The sequence below is a fragment of the Myripristis murdjan genome, chromosome 3, assembly GCF_902150065.1.
Source record: "Myripristis murdjan chromosome 3, fMyrMur1.1, whole genome shotgun sequence".
NCBI classification, from domain to species: Eukaryota; Metazoa; Chordata; class Actinopteri; order Holocentriformes; family Holocentridae; genus Myripristis; species Myripristis murdjan.
This window is the reverse complement of record NC_043982.1, coordinates 26051831-26070830: the sequence shown is the minus strand read 5'-3', so window position 1 is coordinate 26070830 and position 19000 is coordinate 26051831. Positions and strand designations below refer to the sequence as shown.

The following is a 19000-nucleotide window of genomic DNA, read 5'->3' as shown; positions in this document are numbered from 1 at the left end:
TTTGAGGAAAAAAGTCTGACCTCTGACTTTTTCCTAGAATTCTCAGATTAATTTCAGAATTTCTTTTTAAATTTTTGGGTGGCCCTATTGTTCCTCTGTAGGGCATCTAAAGGGAGGGGGGAAATTCAGGGGGGAAAAGTCAGAGATGGAAGTTAAGAATTTACAATAAATTCTGAGCTCTGTGATTTAAGTCAGAAAATGGTGACACAAGAAAAACATTTCTGACATTGAATTCATAAATACTATCAAAATCACAAAATTCTGCCTTTGAACTAAGAAAAAAAACTCTTGATTTGGAGGCCCAATAAATAACTACTTAACTAAATAAATAACTAATACACACACACCCTGTGCAAAAGCACTCCGACCGCCAGGGGCCAGCAGAGAGCGCTGATAGTGCCGAGCTGAAAGGAGCTGGAGGAGGCGAACAAGATATTTTCCACCGGCTCTTTTCTCTCTCCTTCCACCTTCTCGCCGAAGTACCAAACGCAGCAACACCATGGCGAATGTTGTCGACACGAAATTATACGACATCCTCGGCGTGTCTCCATCTGCCTCCGAGAACGAGCTCAAAAAGGTAATTAGCTAATTAAGTCGAGGAGCGCAAACCACGAAAATCAGCTTTAATTCCCTAGGCTAAGTTTCGAGATGTTAGAATCGCAACAATCAGGAAATGCGTTGCTATAGCATTACGCTGCTAGCTTATGTTAGCTACGACGTGGGTTAGCTAGCCAGCCCACCGGCCTAGAAGTTCAGACGTGTGTTCAGATCTGTGTAAGCCACCTGGTGTTTTACAACACAAAGTCATTCTCAGTGTTAAGACGATGTATTTAAAGGATCTTGAATTTACCGAGTACAGACGGACCCGCTTTCGATTGACGATTTAAAGTAAAGCAGCGACGTTGATGTCAGTTTGTTAGCTTCTAACGTTAGCTTCCACCAAATCAAGTGACTGACGTCAGGTTAGCCAGATGCTAACATTACCTGTTCGTCATAAGCCAGACAAACATTACAGGAAGAGACCGTTTCAGTTTTCCTGTAATCTGTACAGGAAAACTGAAACTGTCTTTTTTTCTTTTTCTTTTTTCTTTCTTTCTTTCTTTTTTTCTTTTTTTCTTCACGAGAATAAATTACAGGAGCGGTTGGAAGCTGATATCCCTTGATCTTTGATTCACAGCTCAGTCAGTGGCTGTTTGCTACCATCACCGGTAGTCAGGCTGCATTCTTTGACTTGTGGATCAGCCGGATTATTCCAGAGACTACATTGATGTGAAAATGCATACGTATATATTTATATGTATATGTATGTATATAATTAACCTGTTATACTACCAGATGTCTGCCCCAGTCCTTGTCTTTGTTTACCAGGTCCTTGAGCGTCAAAAATGCGTGTTCATAATGTGCATCTCTTTAGTTAGCTTAGCTCATGTCAGTCTTGGTAAAAGGGCAGCAGTTAAGACTCATTTTTCATTTGTAGGCAAACCTTCCCATAGATCTTTGTCAAAGATCTTTGGATTGACTTAGGACCTACATGTCCTCTGTCTGTGCTCTTTCATGTGTAGTTTTATGTATTTGTTTTCCTGTGCATTTGTTCTTTATTTTCCCCACGTGTGAAACACTAAATTGTGTTTTAAAAAGTGCTGTATAAATAAAGCCTTACTGATATACCTGCTTAGTTACAGTTAACCGTCAGTGTGGCTGTCTGTAAGCAGAGTGATAGCCTGTCTGTGGCCAGTGTTAGTCAGGGGGCTGAGGCTGAGGCTCTTCCAGGAGCCCGTGCTCTGAGCGCCCGTGCTCGGTGACACCACACCACACCGCTTCCAGCAGCTCACCTTCCGGCAAGCAGACAACAGGTTACCCTGGTTTAATGTGGGCTTAGGGGTTGTGTCAGCAAAGGCAGGCTAATTAGCTAACTCCCGTTTTCATTAGCGTGATAATTGTCGGACATTTTGAAGTGTTTTTATGACAGTATAAACGTTGTGCAAGTGAATCTTTGTCATCGCTTTCACTTTTAGTCAGGTGATACTTGGTTTACACCAGTGAACATTTACCGTTTAGCCCTCCTGTTACCTTTAAATTTACTACCTTTTTTTATCAGTTTGGTCCTATTTGACCACAGTAATATAAACCTAAATATCCCTTTAAATCCCTTTAAATAAAATATAACTTCCCAATTGTCACATTACCTATCAGTGGTTCTCATACTGCAGGTTACGTTACGGCCCTAAAGCAGAGGGGTGTTTTTTGATGATTATAAATGACATGTTATAGTTCAACAGTGTCATCCAAAACAACATAGAAAACAAATGTCTAAAAAATGTTAATGTGTTGTATGTTTCACACAGCTGAAAAAGCCCTGGGTCAGGGCGCCCCGGTGGCTCACCAGTAAAGAGCGCGCACCATGTACCACCACACACACGGGCAGTTAATCAGACTAAGAAGTCCCGATTGCAGCGACCGGGGTTCGAATCCGACCTCAGGTCCTTTGCTGCATGTCATTCCCAAAAAACAATGCTAATCATGTATTTAGAGGTGTTCAACATTGAATGTGGTCAAAATGACCCTAAAGATTATAGGAGGGTTAAGTTAACCATAAGCAGGTTTGGCCTGTGTGACTGCAAAAACAGTAGATGAAAACAGAGATTGACCTGTGTTATTCAAGTCACTGTTTGTCTAGAGGCTAATGAAGTTCATCCCTGTGTTGTCGCAGGCTTACCGGAAACTAGCAAAAGAATATCATCCTGACAAGAACCCAAATGCTGGAGACAAGGTAAGGATATAACACATGATGTAGGAAAATCTGTAGTAAGCTGTGAAACAAGGATTTAGAGTTTAGGTTTTTGTTTTGTATATACTGTGGGCCTGTAAAGCCCTTGTGAGAACAATATTTAAATGCTCTCTGAATGAACATGGGTAAAATGTGCATGCTTCCAGTACTAGACACCCATTAGCTGAGTTTTTATTACTTAACATTAGCTTATTAAGAATGAACCAGTGTTGATGATTCCCGCAAGGGACATTTTCACTCGACAGTAAAGTAACTTAAAAGAGTGGAGATGATACTAGCAGTGCCGTGTGGTGGATGGACCATTGTGATATTAAAAGTTAAAGCCTGGGCCAAAATTGACCTCTGACACTGAGTAATGAGAAGAGCTTAAGGCAAAGTTACCCAAGAAGGTCCAATTACTCTGCCTTCCACCTTCTAACATACACTCTTGAGATTAAAATTACTGGCAGCATGTTTAGATAATACCGCAATTGTTCATTGCTTATTTTATTTTAGTTTTCCACTACTTTGTTTTGTGTAATATGTTTGTTTTCTATTTCATTTTCCTGCTAAATCATTGGCCAGCTACTTTTGCCACTGCAGTCATACGCTGGTTTGACATGCACATTAGTAATTGGGTTATTCACCACACACACACACACACACAGGCAGTTAATCAGATTTCTCAAATGCCATGTAAAATGCTGGTTCCCACAATTGAGGTAAGGGATTAAGAGAAATCTGGTTAACTGTAATTTTCTGCAGTAGAAAACCAATGAAAAGTACTAGTACATGGTAAGGCCGCTCACACTGGTGGTTCACCTGTTTATAGTGTTGGTTAAATCAATATCAGCTGGCAGCTACTTTTATATTCATAACATTTATCTTCAAGAAAGTGTAATGCATATGACCATTATTTTCCAAAATCTTTAGCAGTGCTTTGAGTCATAGTTGTTGGTCAGCTAATTAATGGTGGGTTTAGCCAGTCAGTGGAGTTTTCACACTTGCTGTGTTATATTGAACTCTGGAGCTTTTACTGCTTTGGTGAGATTACTTTGGGCTGGTAAGAACACCTTAAACCTTGATGTGCATCACAAAAAAGAAAGGAAAAAAAATAATAATAAAGCTCCCTGGTCCACCTAACATGATGTGCTTGGTGCCTGGCACTTTGTACAGGGTAATTCTTGACTAGATGGTTATGTTAGTATATAGTGTGGAAAAACAGGCAATGTTGGAGAAGCAGGGAAAAAGGCACTTCCAAGTGTGTTTATATGTAGTACTGTATGGGTCACATTCAGTGTAGAATCCAAAATACAACAACCAGTGTTCTTTGGTCACTAATCTGGTGTTTTTGAGCAACCTATAGTATGACCACTTGGTGAGAAACATGCCCCAAGTAGAGAACTTTTGCATCCAAATGATCTCTGTTGTAGTGATCAGTGAATCTTTAACTCTGTGACAGACTGATCAATAACTTGAGGACTAACAATAATGGTATACAAAATGACCTCTTACCCAGTGAATTAACAAAATGGAATAGTTGATACACTTGAATTAAACACAGAAAATAATTTGTATTGTCATAATTTATTCTGCTCAAATCTGTGTCAGAGTTGGAGAGTGTATTTGTAAAATTCTGCTCTGTCAGAGAGGACTTCAGCACCATAACCTGTTAATGGTTACGGGTATAAACAAAAGTGAAATGATTATTTTACCAAGGTCTGTGACATAACTCCTTTTGTTTCACCTGAGAGAAGATGAGATTTATTTTCTGAACACCCTAGATTACCTGTTAATCTCCCATTCCCATTTATCAGTGATGCCTCTGAAAAAATAATTTCAAAATTTATGAAGTAACACATTTCAAGCATTTCATGAAATACTTAACAACCTGAGTTTTTAATGTTTTTAAGGCCGGGCATAATTCCAGAAGTTGTTTCCCAATCCTGCTTCCTGTAAAACAAAACAAACAAACAAACCAAAAAACGTAATTGCCTGTACTTTGTAAAATGATTTCAAATACAAACAGTGAAATTTTGCCAGTTACTACTGAAGTGCTACCACTTGCAAATTAGACAAATTTGTGCATTGGCAATTTGTTGCAGTGAGGCCATTTCTGCTTTAGACATGGTACATAATCCTAAGACCGTGTAGTCCATATCGACCAGTTCACAGACATTTTTTAATGTTTTCCCTCAACAAGATGGAACAAAAACCAGTCAGTTTTTTCACCTATTTAATTTTACCGTCTCAATTTTGCGTCCTACTCAGCACTCTGTGGTGCCCTCTAATTACATGTCAAGGCTTGTTTGCGGTAGTTTTTGCTTAACAAAAGCACCAGACACATAGCTGGAATGCCATTGGCCCAGATTTGATAATTAAAACCAGGTAAATTGTCCATTTTTAACCATGTAGAGTTGAAGCCACCCAATTTGTTGTTTTGTATGTGTATGGAAACAAAGGGATGCAATAATGAGCGGTGATTAATGAATAATATTACTTTTTCGGTAAGCATCCTTGCTTGTAATACTGTACCTTCACTGTGCAGTAAGGACAGGTGTGACCTTAATGCATTTCACCTGAAAGATGACTCCACTTGCGGCTCTGCTTTCACCTTTTAGGGGAATTTTGCCTCAACAACGTTGTGATGTGACTCAGAGTTAGCCTAATACTTAGATTCTCAAATCTACTACATGTTAGTTTTAAAGAAAATTCAAGATGTTTATGTCTTTGAGTCTTGATTCAAAATTGTGTTGAGGTTATGTAATGACAACTTAACTATGTGAACAAATTGAATGGCAACTTTATTGTTTATTCCTAGTTTTTTCTTGTTTGTTTTGATTTCCATTTACTGCATAGTCATTACTGATAGTTCAGTTTCCATATTTCAGAGAGGATTCAAGTCATTGGCAACATTTGCATGATGCAATAGTGCCTTTAGCTTCAAGCGTTTTGAAATGTCTGCTGCACTGTGAAAGCCAGTAAGGCCTGTGTCACTCTGCATTCTGGATACTACATCTCACCACCTTCTTCAAACTTTCTTCACCAAAATATAGTTCAAAGAAATCAGCTTTGCATACGAGGTGCTGACCAACCCAGAGAAAAAGGAGCTGTATGACCGCTATGGAGAACAGGGCTTGCGGGAAGGAGGCGGGTGTGGAAGCGGAATGGACGACATCTTCTCCCACATCTTCGGCGGAGGCCTGTTTGGCTTCATGGGTGGCCAGGCGGGCCGGACCCGAAATGGAGGACGGAGGAGAGGAGAGGACATGGTCCATCCACTCAAGTAAGCCAAGTCAAGCAGATTCAGTTATATTATTATCCATTATATTATATCATTTCATTCAGTTATATGCAGTGCGCATATATAGAACAAAATGATGTTCCTTCAGGACCACAGTGTGACAAAAACAATACATGACACAAGCCTACAATGCGTTACACAACATGTGAATTTCATTTAGTCCAAATGGGCATGTGACATTGTTAAAAATACACCTTGTGTGATATAAGTATAAGTTATGGCTAGAACAACAGTATAATGCAAAATGGATATAAAACCTAAACATGTAAGCTTGCCATGGTAAGGCCACAAGGGGGGGGGTTCTGTTGTGTAAATGTTTTCTCTCAGGCAAACACTCACAGGTTCAAAGTGTCTCCCTGTGTGATTGTGAATGTAAGTTAGGCACGTGTAGCCAGAATCTCTAATATGACCTGTGCAGGTGCTAAACAATCTTTATCTTTTCAAACAGAGTGTCCCTGGAAGACCTTTACAATGGGAAAACAACAAAATTACAACTCAGCAAGAATGTTCTGTGTAGCACTTGTAACGGGTGAGTTGTTCAGTCACTCATGCTTTGGTTTTTGTTACTGCTGCTTTCAGGGTTTCAAAGTAACACCCACCAAATGCGTGTAAAAATATCTCTGGCAGGTAACGCGAAATTACCAGCCAACTTGGCAGATGATTTGATTAATCAACCTCTATACAGGCTACAAATAACACAGCATCTGTCTGAGGCAGTGAAGTCACATTCCTCCTTATGTGTGTGTGTGTACACTACTCACAAAAAGTTAGGGATATTTGGCTTTTGGGTGAAATTTATGGAAAATGTAAAAAGTTCACGCTACAGTGATATTATATCATGAAAGTAGGGCATTTAAGTAGAAGCATGCACTGGTGATTTCCTCATCTCAAACAATTTCTTGAAACAAAAGCCAACAACAGTGGTGGGTATACCACAACAAAAATGTCAGTGTCAATAACTTGTCATGTGCCCTTGAGCATCAATTACAGCTTGACAGCGACGTCTCATGCTGTTCACAAGTCGACTTATTGTCTGCTGAGGCATGGCATCCCACTCTTCTTGAAGGGCGGCCCTCAGGACATTGAGGTTCTGGGGTACAGAGCTCCGAGCCTCTACACGGCGACTCAGCTGATCCCATAGGTTTTCTATGGGATGCAGGTATGGAGAAAGTGCAGGCCACTCCATTTGAGGTACCCCAGTCTCCAGCAGCCATCCCCTAATAATACGACCTCGATGAGCTGGAGCATCAAACACCTGATGTGAATTTTGCCGTTAAACTCCTTGTTAGAGAACAGCAACTTGTGCAAAAAGTACTGAAACATTGAACAGTTGGACATGTGCATTCAGAAGTTTACAGAAGGTCACATTAAGTTCACCTGCAAAGGTTATAATGCATTTTAGGTTCATCCTGAAATTTCACCCGAAAGCCGAATATCCCTAACTTTTTGTGAGTAGTGTATATGTATACATACAGCTGTGGCGAAAAGTTTTGAGAATCACACAAATATTAATTTTCACAAAGTCTGCTGCCTCTGTTTTTATGATGGCATTTTGTATATACTCCAGAATGTTATGAAGAGTGATCAGATGAATTGCAATTAATTGCAAAGTCCCTCTTTGCCATGAAAATGAACTTAATCCCCCCCTCAAAAAAACATTTCCACTGCATTTCAGCCCTGCCACGAAAGGATCAGCTGACATCGTGTCAGTGATTGACTCGTTAACACAGGTGAGAGTGTTGACGAGGACACGGCTGGAAATCACTCCGTCATGCTGACTGAGATAAAATAACAGACTAGAAGCTTTAAGAGGAGGGTGGTGCTTGAAATCATTGTTCTTCCTCTGTTAACCATGGTTACCTGGAAGGAAACACGTGCAGTCATCATTGCTTTGCACAAAAAGGGCTTCACAGGCAAGGATATTGCTGCTAGTAAGATTGCACCTAAATCAGCCATTCATCGGATCATCAAGAACTTCAAGGAGAGAGGTTCAACTGTTGTGAAGAAGGCTTCAGGGCACCCAAGAAAGTCCAGCAAGTGCCAGGACTGTCTCCTAAAGTTGATTCAACTGTGGGATTGGGGCACCATCAGTGCAGAGCTTGCTCAGGAATGGCAGCAGGCAGGTGTGAGTGCATCTGCACGCACAGTGAGGCGAAGACTTTTGGAGGATGGCCCAGTGTCAAGAAGGGCAGCAAAGAAGCCACTTCTCTCCAGGAAAAACATCAGGGACAGACCGCAAAAGGTACAGGGAATGGACTGCTGAGGACTGGGGTAAAGTCATTTTCTCTGATGAATCCCCTTTACGATTGTTTGGGGAATCTGGAAAAAAGCTTGTCCGGAGAAAAGGCGAGCGCTACCATCAGTCCTGTATCATGCCAACAGTAAAGTATCCTGAGACCATTTATGTGTCGGGTTGCTTCTCAGCCAAGGGAGTGGGCTCACTCACAATTTTGCCGAAGAACACAGCCATGAATAAAGAATGGTACCAAAACATCCTCTGAGAGCAACTTCTCCCAACCATCCAAACCAACAGTTTGGTGACGAACAATCTCTTTTCCAGCATGATGGAGCACCTTGCCATAAGGCAAAAGTGATAACTAAGTGGCTCGGGGAACAAAACATTGAAATTTTGGGTTCATGGCCAGGAAACTCCCCAGACCTTAATCCCATTGAGAACTTGTGGTAAATCCTCAAGAGGCGGGTGGACAAACAAAAACCCACAAATTCTGAGAAACTCCTAGCATTGATTATGCAAGAATGGGCTGCCATCAGTCAGGATGTAGCCCAGAAGTTAATTGACAGCATGCCAGGGCAAATTGCAGAGGTCTTGAAAAAGAAGGGTCAACACTGCAAATATTGACTCTTTGCATAAACTTAATGTAATTGTCAATAAAAGCCATTGACAGTTATGAAATGCTTGTAATTATACTTCAGTATACCATAGTAGCATCTGACAAAAAAGATCTAAAAACACTGAAGCAGCAAACTTTGTGAAAACCAATACTTGTGTCATTATCAAAACTTTTGGCCACAGCTGTACACACACACACACACACACACACACACACACTCACACATACACACACACACACACACATACACACACACACACATATATAACATACACATTATGAATATTTTAACAAGTTTCAATGCTTATTGAATCCCCAGTCTTGCAAAATCAGTTGTAGCATTTATTCACTGACAAACAGGCTAAACTGTACACACATTGCTCTGCTACATTCACAGCTCTACTGCTGACTTCATATTCTCTGCTCCCACCACCATCTTCTCTGTTGCACTCTCTCCATCTCAGCCACACACTCGCTTCACACACAGCCTACAAGTTAGCTCTTAAAGGAGCTACGCTACTTGTATCATGCAAAAAATCGCCCAAACACTCATGATTAACAATAGGCCTACCTAACACTGTTTTGGCTGGTGGAAATTCAGAATGGGTGGTAACTTTTAAATCCAGTATCCCGTAATGTCTGGTGATACAAAAACTTAATTTTGAACCCTGGCTGCTTTAAGTGGCAGAAAGTGTTGCACATTTTATCCCAAGCGTGTCTCAAGTTACTCTGTGCGTGTGTACATGCATGCATACAGGCAGGGCGGCAAGACAGGAGCTGTACAGAAGTGTGTGACCTGTAGGGGGCGTGGCATGCGCATCATGATCAGACAGCTGGCTCCTGGGATGGTGCAACAGATGCAGTCTGTGTGTACCGACTGTAACGGAGAAGGTGAGACTTGTATTTGTGCGCTGCTTCATCTGAGTGATCAAAATTAATAACAGACATTTGCTGATTAGTTTTATGAAGAGCTCTGAGATGCACAGATTTGCTGACCTTTTTAATCAATTTAAAAGTGATATTGAAGACATCACTTTGAGCCTTGCTAACGTCCAATGAGCAGCAATCATTTTGGATACTTCATAGTAGCTAAATGAGTAGTTGATAATCGAAAAAGTAATGGTATCATTAATCAGCAGTGAAAATTAGTTACAACCCTAATAGTGATTTGTGTTTTCCTGATTTTGTCATTTGGTTTTATCTTTCTTGATTATGATACTTTGTATAATGTTTCCTCGGTGTTCATTTTGCAGTGGTGTGCCACCAAGGCAACGAAATTACCACCACTGCAGAAGAAAATATGAAACTAAAATAAGCACTGTAACTACATCTTACTGTTATCTAAAACTAAAAAAATACAGTATTGTAGATCTAATGATTATATTATTATTAATATATTATTATTCAACGTCTTTCTAGCACTGGAATCTCAACTTAAATGATAACTTAGGCCCAAACAGCGACAGATATGGAACAGAAGTTGAATTGTCACTCAAAGGTTACAGTTACCGAGGAAACACTTCGACTTTGTTTTGAAGAAGTGCTGCATGAATAAATATTATCATTGTTGTTATTACACAGAAAATAGGCACTGCTCCCTCAGCTCACTTTCTCTAATGTCCTGCAGGTGAAGTCATCAGCGAGAAGGACCGCTGTAAAAAATGCGAGGGCAAGAAAGTGGTGAAGGAGGTGAAGATCCTGGAGGTGCACGTGGACAAAGGCATGAAGCACGGACAGAAGATCACATTCGGCGGAGAGGCGGACCAGGCGCCCAGCGTCGAACCCGGAGACATCGTCCTCGTCCTCCAGGAGAAGGAGCACGAAGTAGGTGGACGCAACCCGGTGCTTCAGTTTGAATCCTAAACATAAAATCCAGAGAGACAGAGAGGAGTCGAAGGAATACATACACAAGCATTGTGTGAATAAAAATAACAACAAAGCAAAATGTGCAGGAGATTACAAAAAAGGAACATTGGGGCTTGCCAAGTGGCCTGCCAGCATGAAAAAACAAAGACAATAAATTACATACAATGAGTTGAGGCTGAGCTTTTATTGCTTAGATATCATATGAGTCCATATGATGAAATACCCTCATTAGTTGACTCATAGTCACCTGGACTGCTAATCCAAAATACACAACATGGACAAAAGTATTGGGACACACCTCTTCTCGCTCTAGCTACTTCAAAGGATTTAAGTCAGTCTTAACAACAGAAAAAAGTTGGAACACATATGCAACTGTCCAGTGACTGCACCTCATTTTTCATTTTTTTCTTTTTAAGTACACTGAAGAAAGGATAAAAGGCTGAAAATGTCTGTTTTCCATTCACCTGCTCATTCAAAAGACAGAAAAAAAGATGAATTAAGTGGACCCTCAAGACAGTTGTATCGCAGCAACAACACAACCTATAGGAGTCAGCCCATACTGATCCTTCAGGGGGAAAGTAGCAGGAGAAAAATATAAAGCAACACTCTGACTACTATTGCTTAAACTGTACCCATTGATTTATCAATTAAATTAGTCCTGTCTGACCTGTAAGTTTCATTTTTTTTTACCAACTCTAGTAAAATTTGGTTGATATGCAATCCCTTGGATCATTTAAACAAGTAATAAAAACATGGCAAACATTAGAATTTGAAACACTTCATCACACTAGATGGAATACAACCATAACCGCCAAGCTGCTTATGGTTGTATTTGTCACCTCTAATGTCACCCATTGTTTTCTTTTTTGTTTGTTTGTTTGGTTTTTTTTGTCTGTCAAATTCCTTATTGCTTGTGCAGCTGTAATGATGTGAACTCCCCTGCCACTGGTGACATTAGACAGGATTGAATTTTAATGATGGTTTTACAGGATTTACAGTTTTACAGGATCCATTTCATCATTTGGAAGTTTGAGCCAACAGTTTCCTCACCAGTGTTCAGTTTAAATGAGCTGCTGTGAGGCAGCCTAATCAAAGTCGATGTGACGGATCTGCTTACTGCTTTTTACACTTGGTGATTACAGTGAGCTTTCTCACCATAAATCTCTCCTGGATTTTTCCTGCACTAGAGCTTAGGCAGCCATTTGCTTATTGCATCAGGTCTGAGACAGAAATGTGCGAACAGAAGGGTCCAGCTGGTGAAATGTGGTGCTTCAGATCTCTTGACTGAGTGCTGATGACCAGATTGTCTTGACAGCTCTGTGCTGCCAGAGTTGGACACTGCTCAAGAGTTTGGACAAGGGATTACATCCACTAGTAATTGCCGTCATGAATTATGAAGCAGCTGATTAAAATGAGATTCCTAATTCCAAACATAACTAGAAGTAGTGCACAAGTTAGGGGTTGTAGTAACTTGAAAAATTAATTTGAGGCATTTGTCTTTCTTGCTCATAGAGCTGAAGTTATACACAGGGTTTGCTGGTGGTGTTGTATTAATGCTGATTAATGTAGCAATACCAGTTCCAGCCAGAGGATGCTGCAGTTGTTCATTGTACAACACATATATTGTAAATTTCCATGAACTAATGTTATTTATTTATGCTGAATGGACAAAAATAGCTTCTGGTGACAAGAAAACAAACAATTATCTAACCTTCTCTCTCTATCCCTGTGCAGACTTACAGACGAGACGGTAACGACCTGCACATGGTCCACAAGATCGGCCTGGTGGAGGCGCTGTGTGGCTTCCAGTTCACGTTGAAACATTTAGACGGCAGACAGATTGTAGTCAAGTATCCTGCTGGAAAAGTCATTGAGCCAGGTGAGTCTGACCTCCGGTGCTTCAAAGTAACACTCGGACTCTACCTCACACACCAAGGCCACGCATTCTCTGCTCTCCTGCCATTTCCTTCACTGTGGTATTTGCGAGGAAAGATGATGCTGAGCTACAATAAGATACAGACTAGTTGACTGTCACCTTGCTCACTTTCAGAAAACTTCATTACACTCACTGACCAACATTTAAATGTCTCATTTTTTTTGTAATGTGTGTGTTCCAGGCTCTGTGCGGGTGGTGCGAGGAGAGGGAATGCCACAGTACCGAAACCCATTTGAGAAGGGAGATCTGTATATCAAGTTTGATGTCCAGTTCCCGAGCAACAACTGGATCAGCCCAGAGAAACTCACGGTATGCTTAGATGTTCAGTATTCATTTCATGTGTTGGTCAGAGCTGTTTTTAGAGACTTGGCAACAATAACAGTTTGTTTGAATTAATTACCCACATTTTTGTTGTGCTATGAAGTTATTCCATGAAGTATTTATATGGGATTTTTGCTTGGATGTGAAACATTATTCAATTAAAAAGGGAAGATAATTTTGTAGCCCTTTCCAATCGCTATAATTGAAGCTGCAGGTTCAGTGGGCTTTCACAACCACCTTGTTTAGTCGGGTTAAAACAAATTCGGGTGCATTTACCCCCTTAACCCTTTGACGCATAGCGGTCACTACAGTGGACAGCTGTTTAAAAGTCATTTTCTCCTAAATGCAATGGTTTCTATGGTGGAATTACATATCAGCTGTTACAGTGCTCTCTAGCATGTTTACCTTTGACCCCTGCAGGAGCTGGAGGACCTGCTACCATCGCGGTCAGAGGCACCAATCATCACTGGGGACACGGAAGAAGTCGACCTGCAGGACTACGACGCCAGTCAGAGCTCAACAGCTGGTGGCCGCAGAGAGGCCTACAACGACAGCTCTGACGAGGAGGGCAGCCACCACGGGCCGGGCGTGCAGTGTGCACACCAGTAGGCTCAAACATACACATATATACACAAACACACACAGACATACGTACATACATGAATGGCAGCCCACATGGGAGGAATATATGCATGTTGCACAGAAGAGTAAACAATTTGGTTCAGACTGGAGAGGCTTTGTGGTTCCCAAAACAAACCAGGGACTAAATTAAACTATGACAAATAGATGTTGTCTCAGTCTGGGAAACATTTGTGCGTCAGGGCAGGCAGAAAACTTCAGTTATGTTGTGTTTGAAACAGATTCAGATATTACAAAAGTTTTTTTTTTTCTCCCCCGTACCCGTTGAGAAAAAAAAAGATTATATCTGAAATGTATTGAAACAGGTGGTTGGCCCATTAATGCCTGTATAATCCAGGGTTATTCCTATAATCTGAGCCTTTATTCTTGAGTCTGTTGGCCCTGTTCAAATCCCAGCCCTCTAAACTCCAGATCAGATGCTGAAGGGGACCGTACTTGTTTGCTCAATGTGTGACTTGCATTTTGTTTTCATAGTATTTACAATAATTAATTTAAAAACTAACCAATGTGCATATACAGACATGCAGCTGAGAGATTTGAAACACACATCTCTGGACTCATTTCTCCATGGTTTCATTCACTCAGCACCATTCTTAGAATTTATTTCTGTGTGATTTTTACTGCTTTACTTTCTTTGTAGGTTTATACTTGTTTTCCTTTCTTTATATTTTAAATTCAAACAATATTGAATATTGTGTATAATTTGATGGAACTGGTTGTCGGTAAGCTTTATCAGCTGCTGTATTCAAAGTTGTGTTAAAAAAGAACAGTGAAGTGACAAATCTATGGCCTGTATCTGTGCTGAGATCTTGTGCATGTACAAAACCGCTTTGGTTCCTGCACTTATCAAGCATTCAGTCAAATGGGTGGACATCATTGAATAACACTTCTTAAGAAACATTTATGAAGCTGTTGAATAAATTGTTGAATTATCAATCATCTAACCTGTGTGGTGTCTTTGCTTTTTTCCATTTTCTGTTGGTACTCAGTTCTTTAAATAGTGTAAGAACAGACTCAACGTCACACACCACTCTGGTGTGTGACGTTGTGTGTCAAGTGTTAGTTGGGAGGGAAATCAGCTTTCATGAAGCAGGAAACATGGCTTTGGAAGATGAAGTATTATATTTTCAATTGATGACCATACTTTAAACATAGTTAAGATTATCAGCAGGTCTCAGTTTCAAATGGGAGGGCACAACACTTTGTGTACTAATGTTGAGGATGAGGAAGGACAAAACCCATCAGGTTCATGCCAAGAATAACAACCCATGAAGCACTTTTAATTTCATTCTCTGATGTCAAATTTTCACAAAAACATAAACAGTGGGGCAAAATGCTCTTTTATTTTGGGTCATGATGGGGTGAAAGTTCTCTTAATTTCTGTTCTTTTGAGAACAGAGTGGCATTTTGAGTGTTTTTTCCTCTCATTGCTGCTCTACAGGACAGTAATGGCACTATCTTAATCTCATCATTACTGATTGTTAGATACTGACTGGATGTTTAAAGTGCAAACTGTTAGCCCCCTGGTATTAAGGTGAGCTGCCCCCCAGCTAATATAAAATATAATAATCGCCTTATCACACCCTGTTGCTGGCTGTCCTGATGAAGCCTTAATGTATGTTGGAGGCTGATGTTCAGTCAGTAGCTTACTCATGACACCCAGCGTCTAAAAGACATTACAACCGTCAACCTCCCAGAATATCTGTCAGTTTACATCTACAATAGACAGCTACGGCTACGTGTGAAGGAACAGCCATCACTTACAGATGAGTCATGTTCGAATACAACAGCACATACACAACCAGCGGTAACAGTCTGAAGGTGCTGTGCTCTGTAAAGGAAATGCTTAAGGTCAAACTGTACTGTTGAGGGTCATCCTTTATGTGAGCAGGAAGCAGCTTTTAAAGACCACTAATACAGCTGATGAAAACCACAGGTCTGGAACAATGCAAGGTTCAGAGGTGGGGTGAAAATCACATTTGATGAGCACTTCAAAGTTCACAAATTGCTGACCTGCTGGTCTGAGGTGAAAGCAGCGGATCTGCTTATGGACAGAAAATGTTGTACAAAAGAGTTCCCAAATGGAAGTAAAGGTGCTCAGTTTAAAAAAACAAAAAAAAAGTACTGGTGGAAAAAAGCATCATGTACAATTATTACATGAAAACACATTCAGAGAAATTATATGCTTTTAAAATCTCTGTAGCAAATATGACTAAAAGTGTGATTGAGCACTAAATTACATAAGGTAGATATCTTCTGCTGCCCCTTAAGGGTCAAAATTTTCAGCCACGTTGCACTCCTGGCCACACCCAGTCAGTGATGTGGCAGCAGGCAGAGTCTTGCACGGATCCAATTTTGCAAACCCGCTCCTGCCCACACCCGTAAAGCTCAGTGCCAGAGCCAACCAGTTACCTGCAATTATCTCCATGTCAAATCTGGACCTGCCAGACTCTTAAATGTAAGACCTGTGTGAGCCCTGGGGGGTGACCGCCCCCCCTGGTATCCCATGCTTGAAAAAGCATTGCTATTGTGCCCTTTAGTATGCCAAAAACACGAGGAAATGCTACATTGTCTGCCCCTCGCATGGGAAAAAAGATCAAATGCCCTCTAGGGTGCCCCTTGATGCAATAAATAAATAATAAGTTATAATAAATTAGCTCCTCTAATGGAGATGCACCCCTCCAGTGGAGAAAATGTGATGTGCTGCTATAGGACATCAGCCCTCACAATGGTAGAAATGTGAGGTTCCCTCAGTGCCTCTCTGATGAAGAAAATTCAGCAGGTGCCCTCTTAGATGCCCTTCCAAGAGAGACAGCACCTTGAAATGCCCATACAATGGAGAGAAAAAAATATTGCTGGAAAAAAAGAGATACAGCACTCTATAGTCTCCCGGTCAAGATGTCCTGCAGGGCTCTCATTTTGCTAGTCCTCCTTCCTTGCAAAAAATAAACGCAAAATGGCATTTGACAGGCAGCAGGTATTTAATAAAAAGGAGACATACTTACTCTCTCTCCAGCCTCATTTTAATGCTCCGTCAGTTACTGAAGACATATTTCATATCTTTTAGAGGCTCGACCCCGATCAGGCTCAGGCTCAGATTATTGAATTATTCCAGTGGGTTTGAGAGGGCTCTCTGCTTAGATGGATAAGTCAAACTGGAATATTTTTTGTCATATTCCTGTAGTAACTGAAGCAGAGCAAGAATTAAAATGAGCTCAATTCGTTCGTACAGCAACACATACACACACACACACACGCACGCACGCACGCACGCACACTGTGAGGTGCGGATATCAGGAGGAGTCGGTTTTTGCAAGTAAAAAAATTTTGATTTTAACTCTAAAATCAGGGGAAAGGGGAGGTGGAACAAAGTTACTGAGTGGCTTTCTCTCAGTGGCGTCTCTCATGCCCCTTTTCCACCAGAAAGAACCTGGTGCTAGTTCGGAGCTGGTGCTAGAGCCGGTGCTTAACTGGTGCCAACGAAGAACCGGTTTGCTTTTCCACCAGCCAAGAGCCAAGTGGAGCCAAGTCAGAGCCACGTCATGACGTCATCGGAAAACGTGATGACGTGGGTGCGCGGGACGCTCGCTCAGAATCACAATAACCATCATGAATGAATGAATGATACTTTATTAATCCGTTGCAGGAAATTACATTGTCACGGCAGCTTCATCACTTCAACACACATAAAACTGCACACTCATACTATACAGCGGCTGCAGCGTCTCTGTCTCTGTCCGCCCGTCCTGTCCTGAAGCCGGTGAAACTGATCAGTGAGTCGGGGATGATGTTCGTGAGCCGCGTCTCAGTCAAGCATATAATGCTGTTTTCCCGATACAGTTTCTGGCCCCGGGTGGAGCAGGATCTGGATTTATTAGCGATGCAAATATTGCTTGTGTCTTTACAAGCCTACATTTCAATACAGAGGCGAAAAACACAATTATTGCCGGCTACCTGTCGGATTCGTGATCGGAACGAATGACAGCTATGTTTAGTTATAAAACGGGTGCTTCTCATCCTTAAATGTAATTTGCTCAGCCGCGTTCCATGCCGTTGTAAAATCAGTATAACCCACGGCTTCTCGGGGATTATTGTTTATGTTTATAGCGTTCGCAGTTCCTGTTTTGTTTTGTAACCCCGCCCACCAATGACGCGGTGGGCCGCGTCATCGGTTCTTTCTCTGGCTCCTGTTTAGCCCCTGCTCGGAGTTGGTGCTTGCCTAGCACCAGTTTGGAACCAGTTTGGCACCAGTTTGGCCCCTGCTTGGGCGGTGGAAAACCAAAAAACTGGTGCTAAGTCAGGCACCGGCTCCGAACCAGCCCTGGTGGAAAAGGGGTATCAGGTGCTGCGCATCAGGCCCTAATGAGCCCTGACCCACTGATGCTCACAGTTGCGGCTTATCTGCGGCGCTGTCCATGGTGCTGAAAGTGACAGCAGGTTAATTTGACAATCAAACTGCAACAAACTCCGGGCCGATGAACGATTAACACGCTCATCACTCCAATTCCAGATGACAGAGCAATTGAAAACGAAATCTCCAACCTTGAATGAAGCTAATTTCACATTTCTGGTACAGTGAGCGGAATGCAACTCCATCAGATATTCTGTTTTCCATCTGTTCCAAAACTCACTCACCAGTTTGCAGCGGTAGTTCCAGCGTTTCGTCAGTTGCTCTCCATCCACTTTCCTGGTGTCTGTAACCTGAACAGGCTGAGAGGGTAAGGTGGCTATTTTCTTTTCTTTGTCCAATCAGGAAATGAGCTGGGGTGAGGGGTGATGGGTCCTGAGAGTCAGTATGCAAATAGGTAAGCGGCCTTGTATTGACAGCAGAAACGCATCTGTGGATAAGTCAGAGACTAGCTCCAGATGGACCGCTCGAGTAACTGCACATGTAAACAGAGCGATATACGTTTTCTGTACATTTGGTTTAACAAGTAAGGGACCAGCGAAATCTACACCCACTACCTCAAATGGCTTAGCTTCTGTAATGCGATCATGTGGTAATGGTGCAAAAGTTTGTTGGCCAGCTTTAACTTTACTTTTGCAACATATTAGACATTTTTCTATAATCTTCTTCGTGGTTTGTCTACCTCTTACAAGCCAATACCTTTCTCTGACATGGGTCAAAGTGTCCTGTAGACCAGAGTGCATGACGTCATCATGGGACCTTGTCCTCTGATGGCAGAATCCAAGGATGTTTTTGGCCGTAAGCCCAGTTTGTTTTTTGCAGTTGGCCTCCAACTCGCATTAAATTTTCTTCATCCAAAAAGGGTTTCAAGGTGAAAATTTTTGATGTTTTGTCCAATTCCCCTTTT

The 19000-nt window shown here is 41.4% G+C and overlaps 1 protein-coding gene across 1 annotated transcript; it reads left to right on the top strand.

The window, feature by feature from the left end:
- The first annotated feature begins 499 nt into the window (after window positions 1-499).
- Window positions 500-14629, top strand: dnaja2a (DnaJ heat shock protein family (Hsp40) member A2a). Its single transcript, XM_030048138.1, has 9 exons — window positions 500-577; window positions 2711-2770; window positions 5824-6053; window positions 6520-6600; window positions 9681-9814; window positions 10551-10747; window positions 12524-12668; window positions 12907-13034; window positions 13467-14629. The coding sequence occupies exons 1-9, from the start codon at window positions 500-502 to the stop codon at window positions 13653-13655; spliced, it is 1242 nt and encodes a 413-aa protein (XP_029903998.1). The 3' UTR covers window positions 13656-14629.
- The last annotated feature ends 4371 nt before the right edge of the window (window positions 14630-19000 follow it).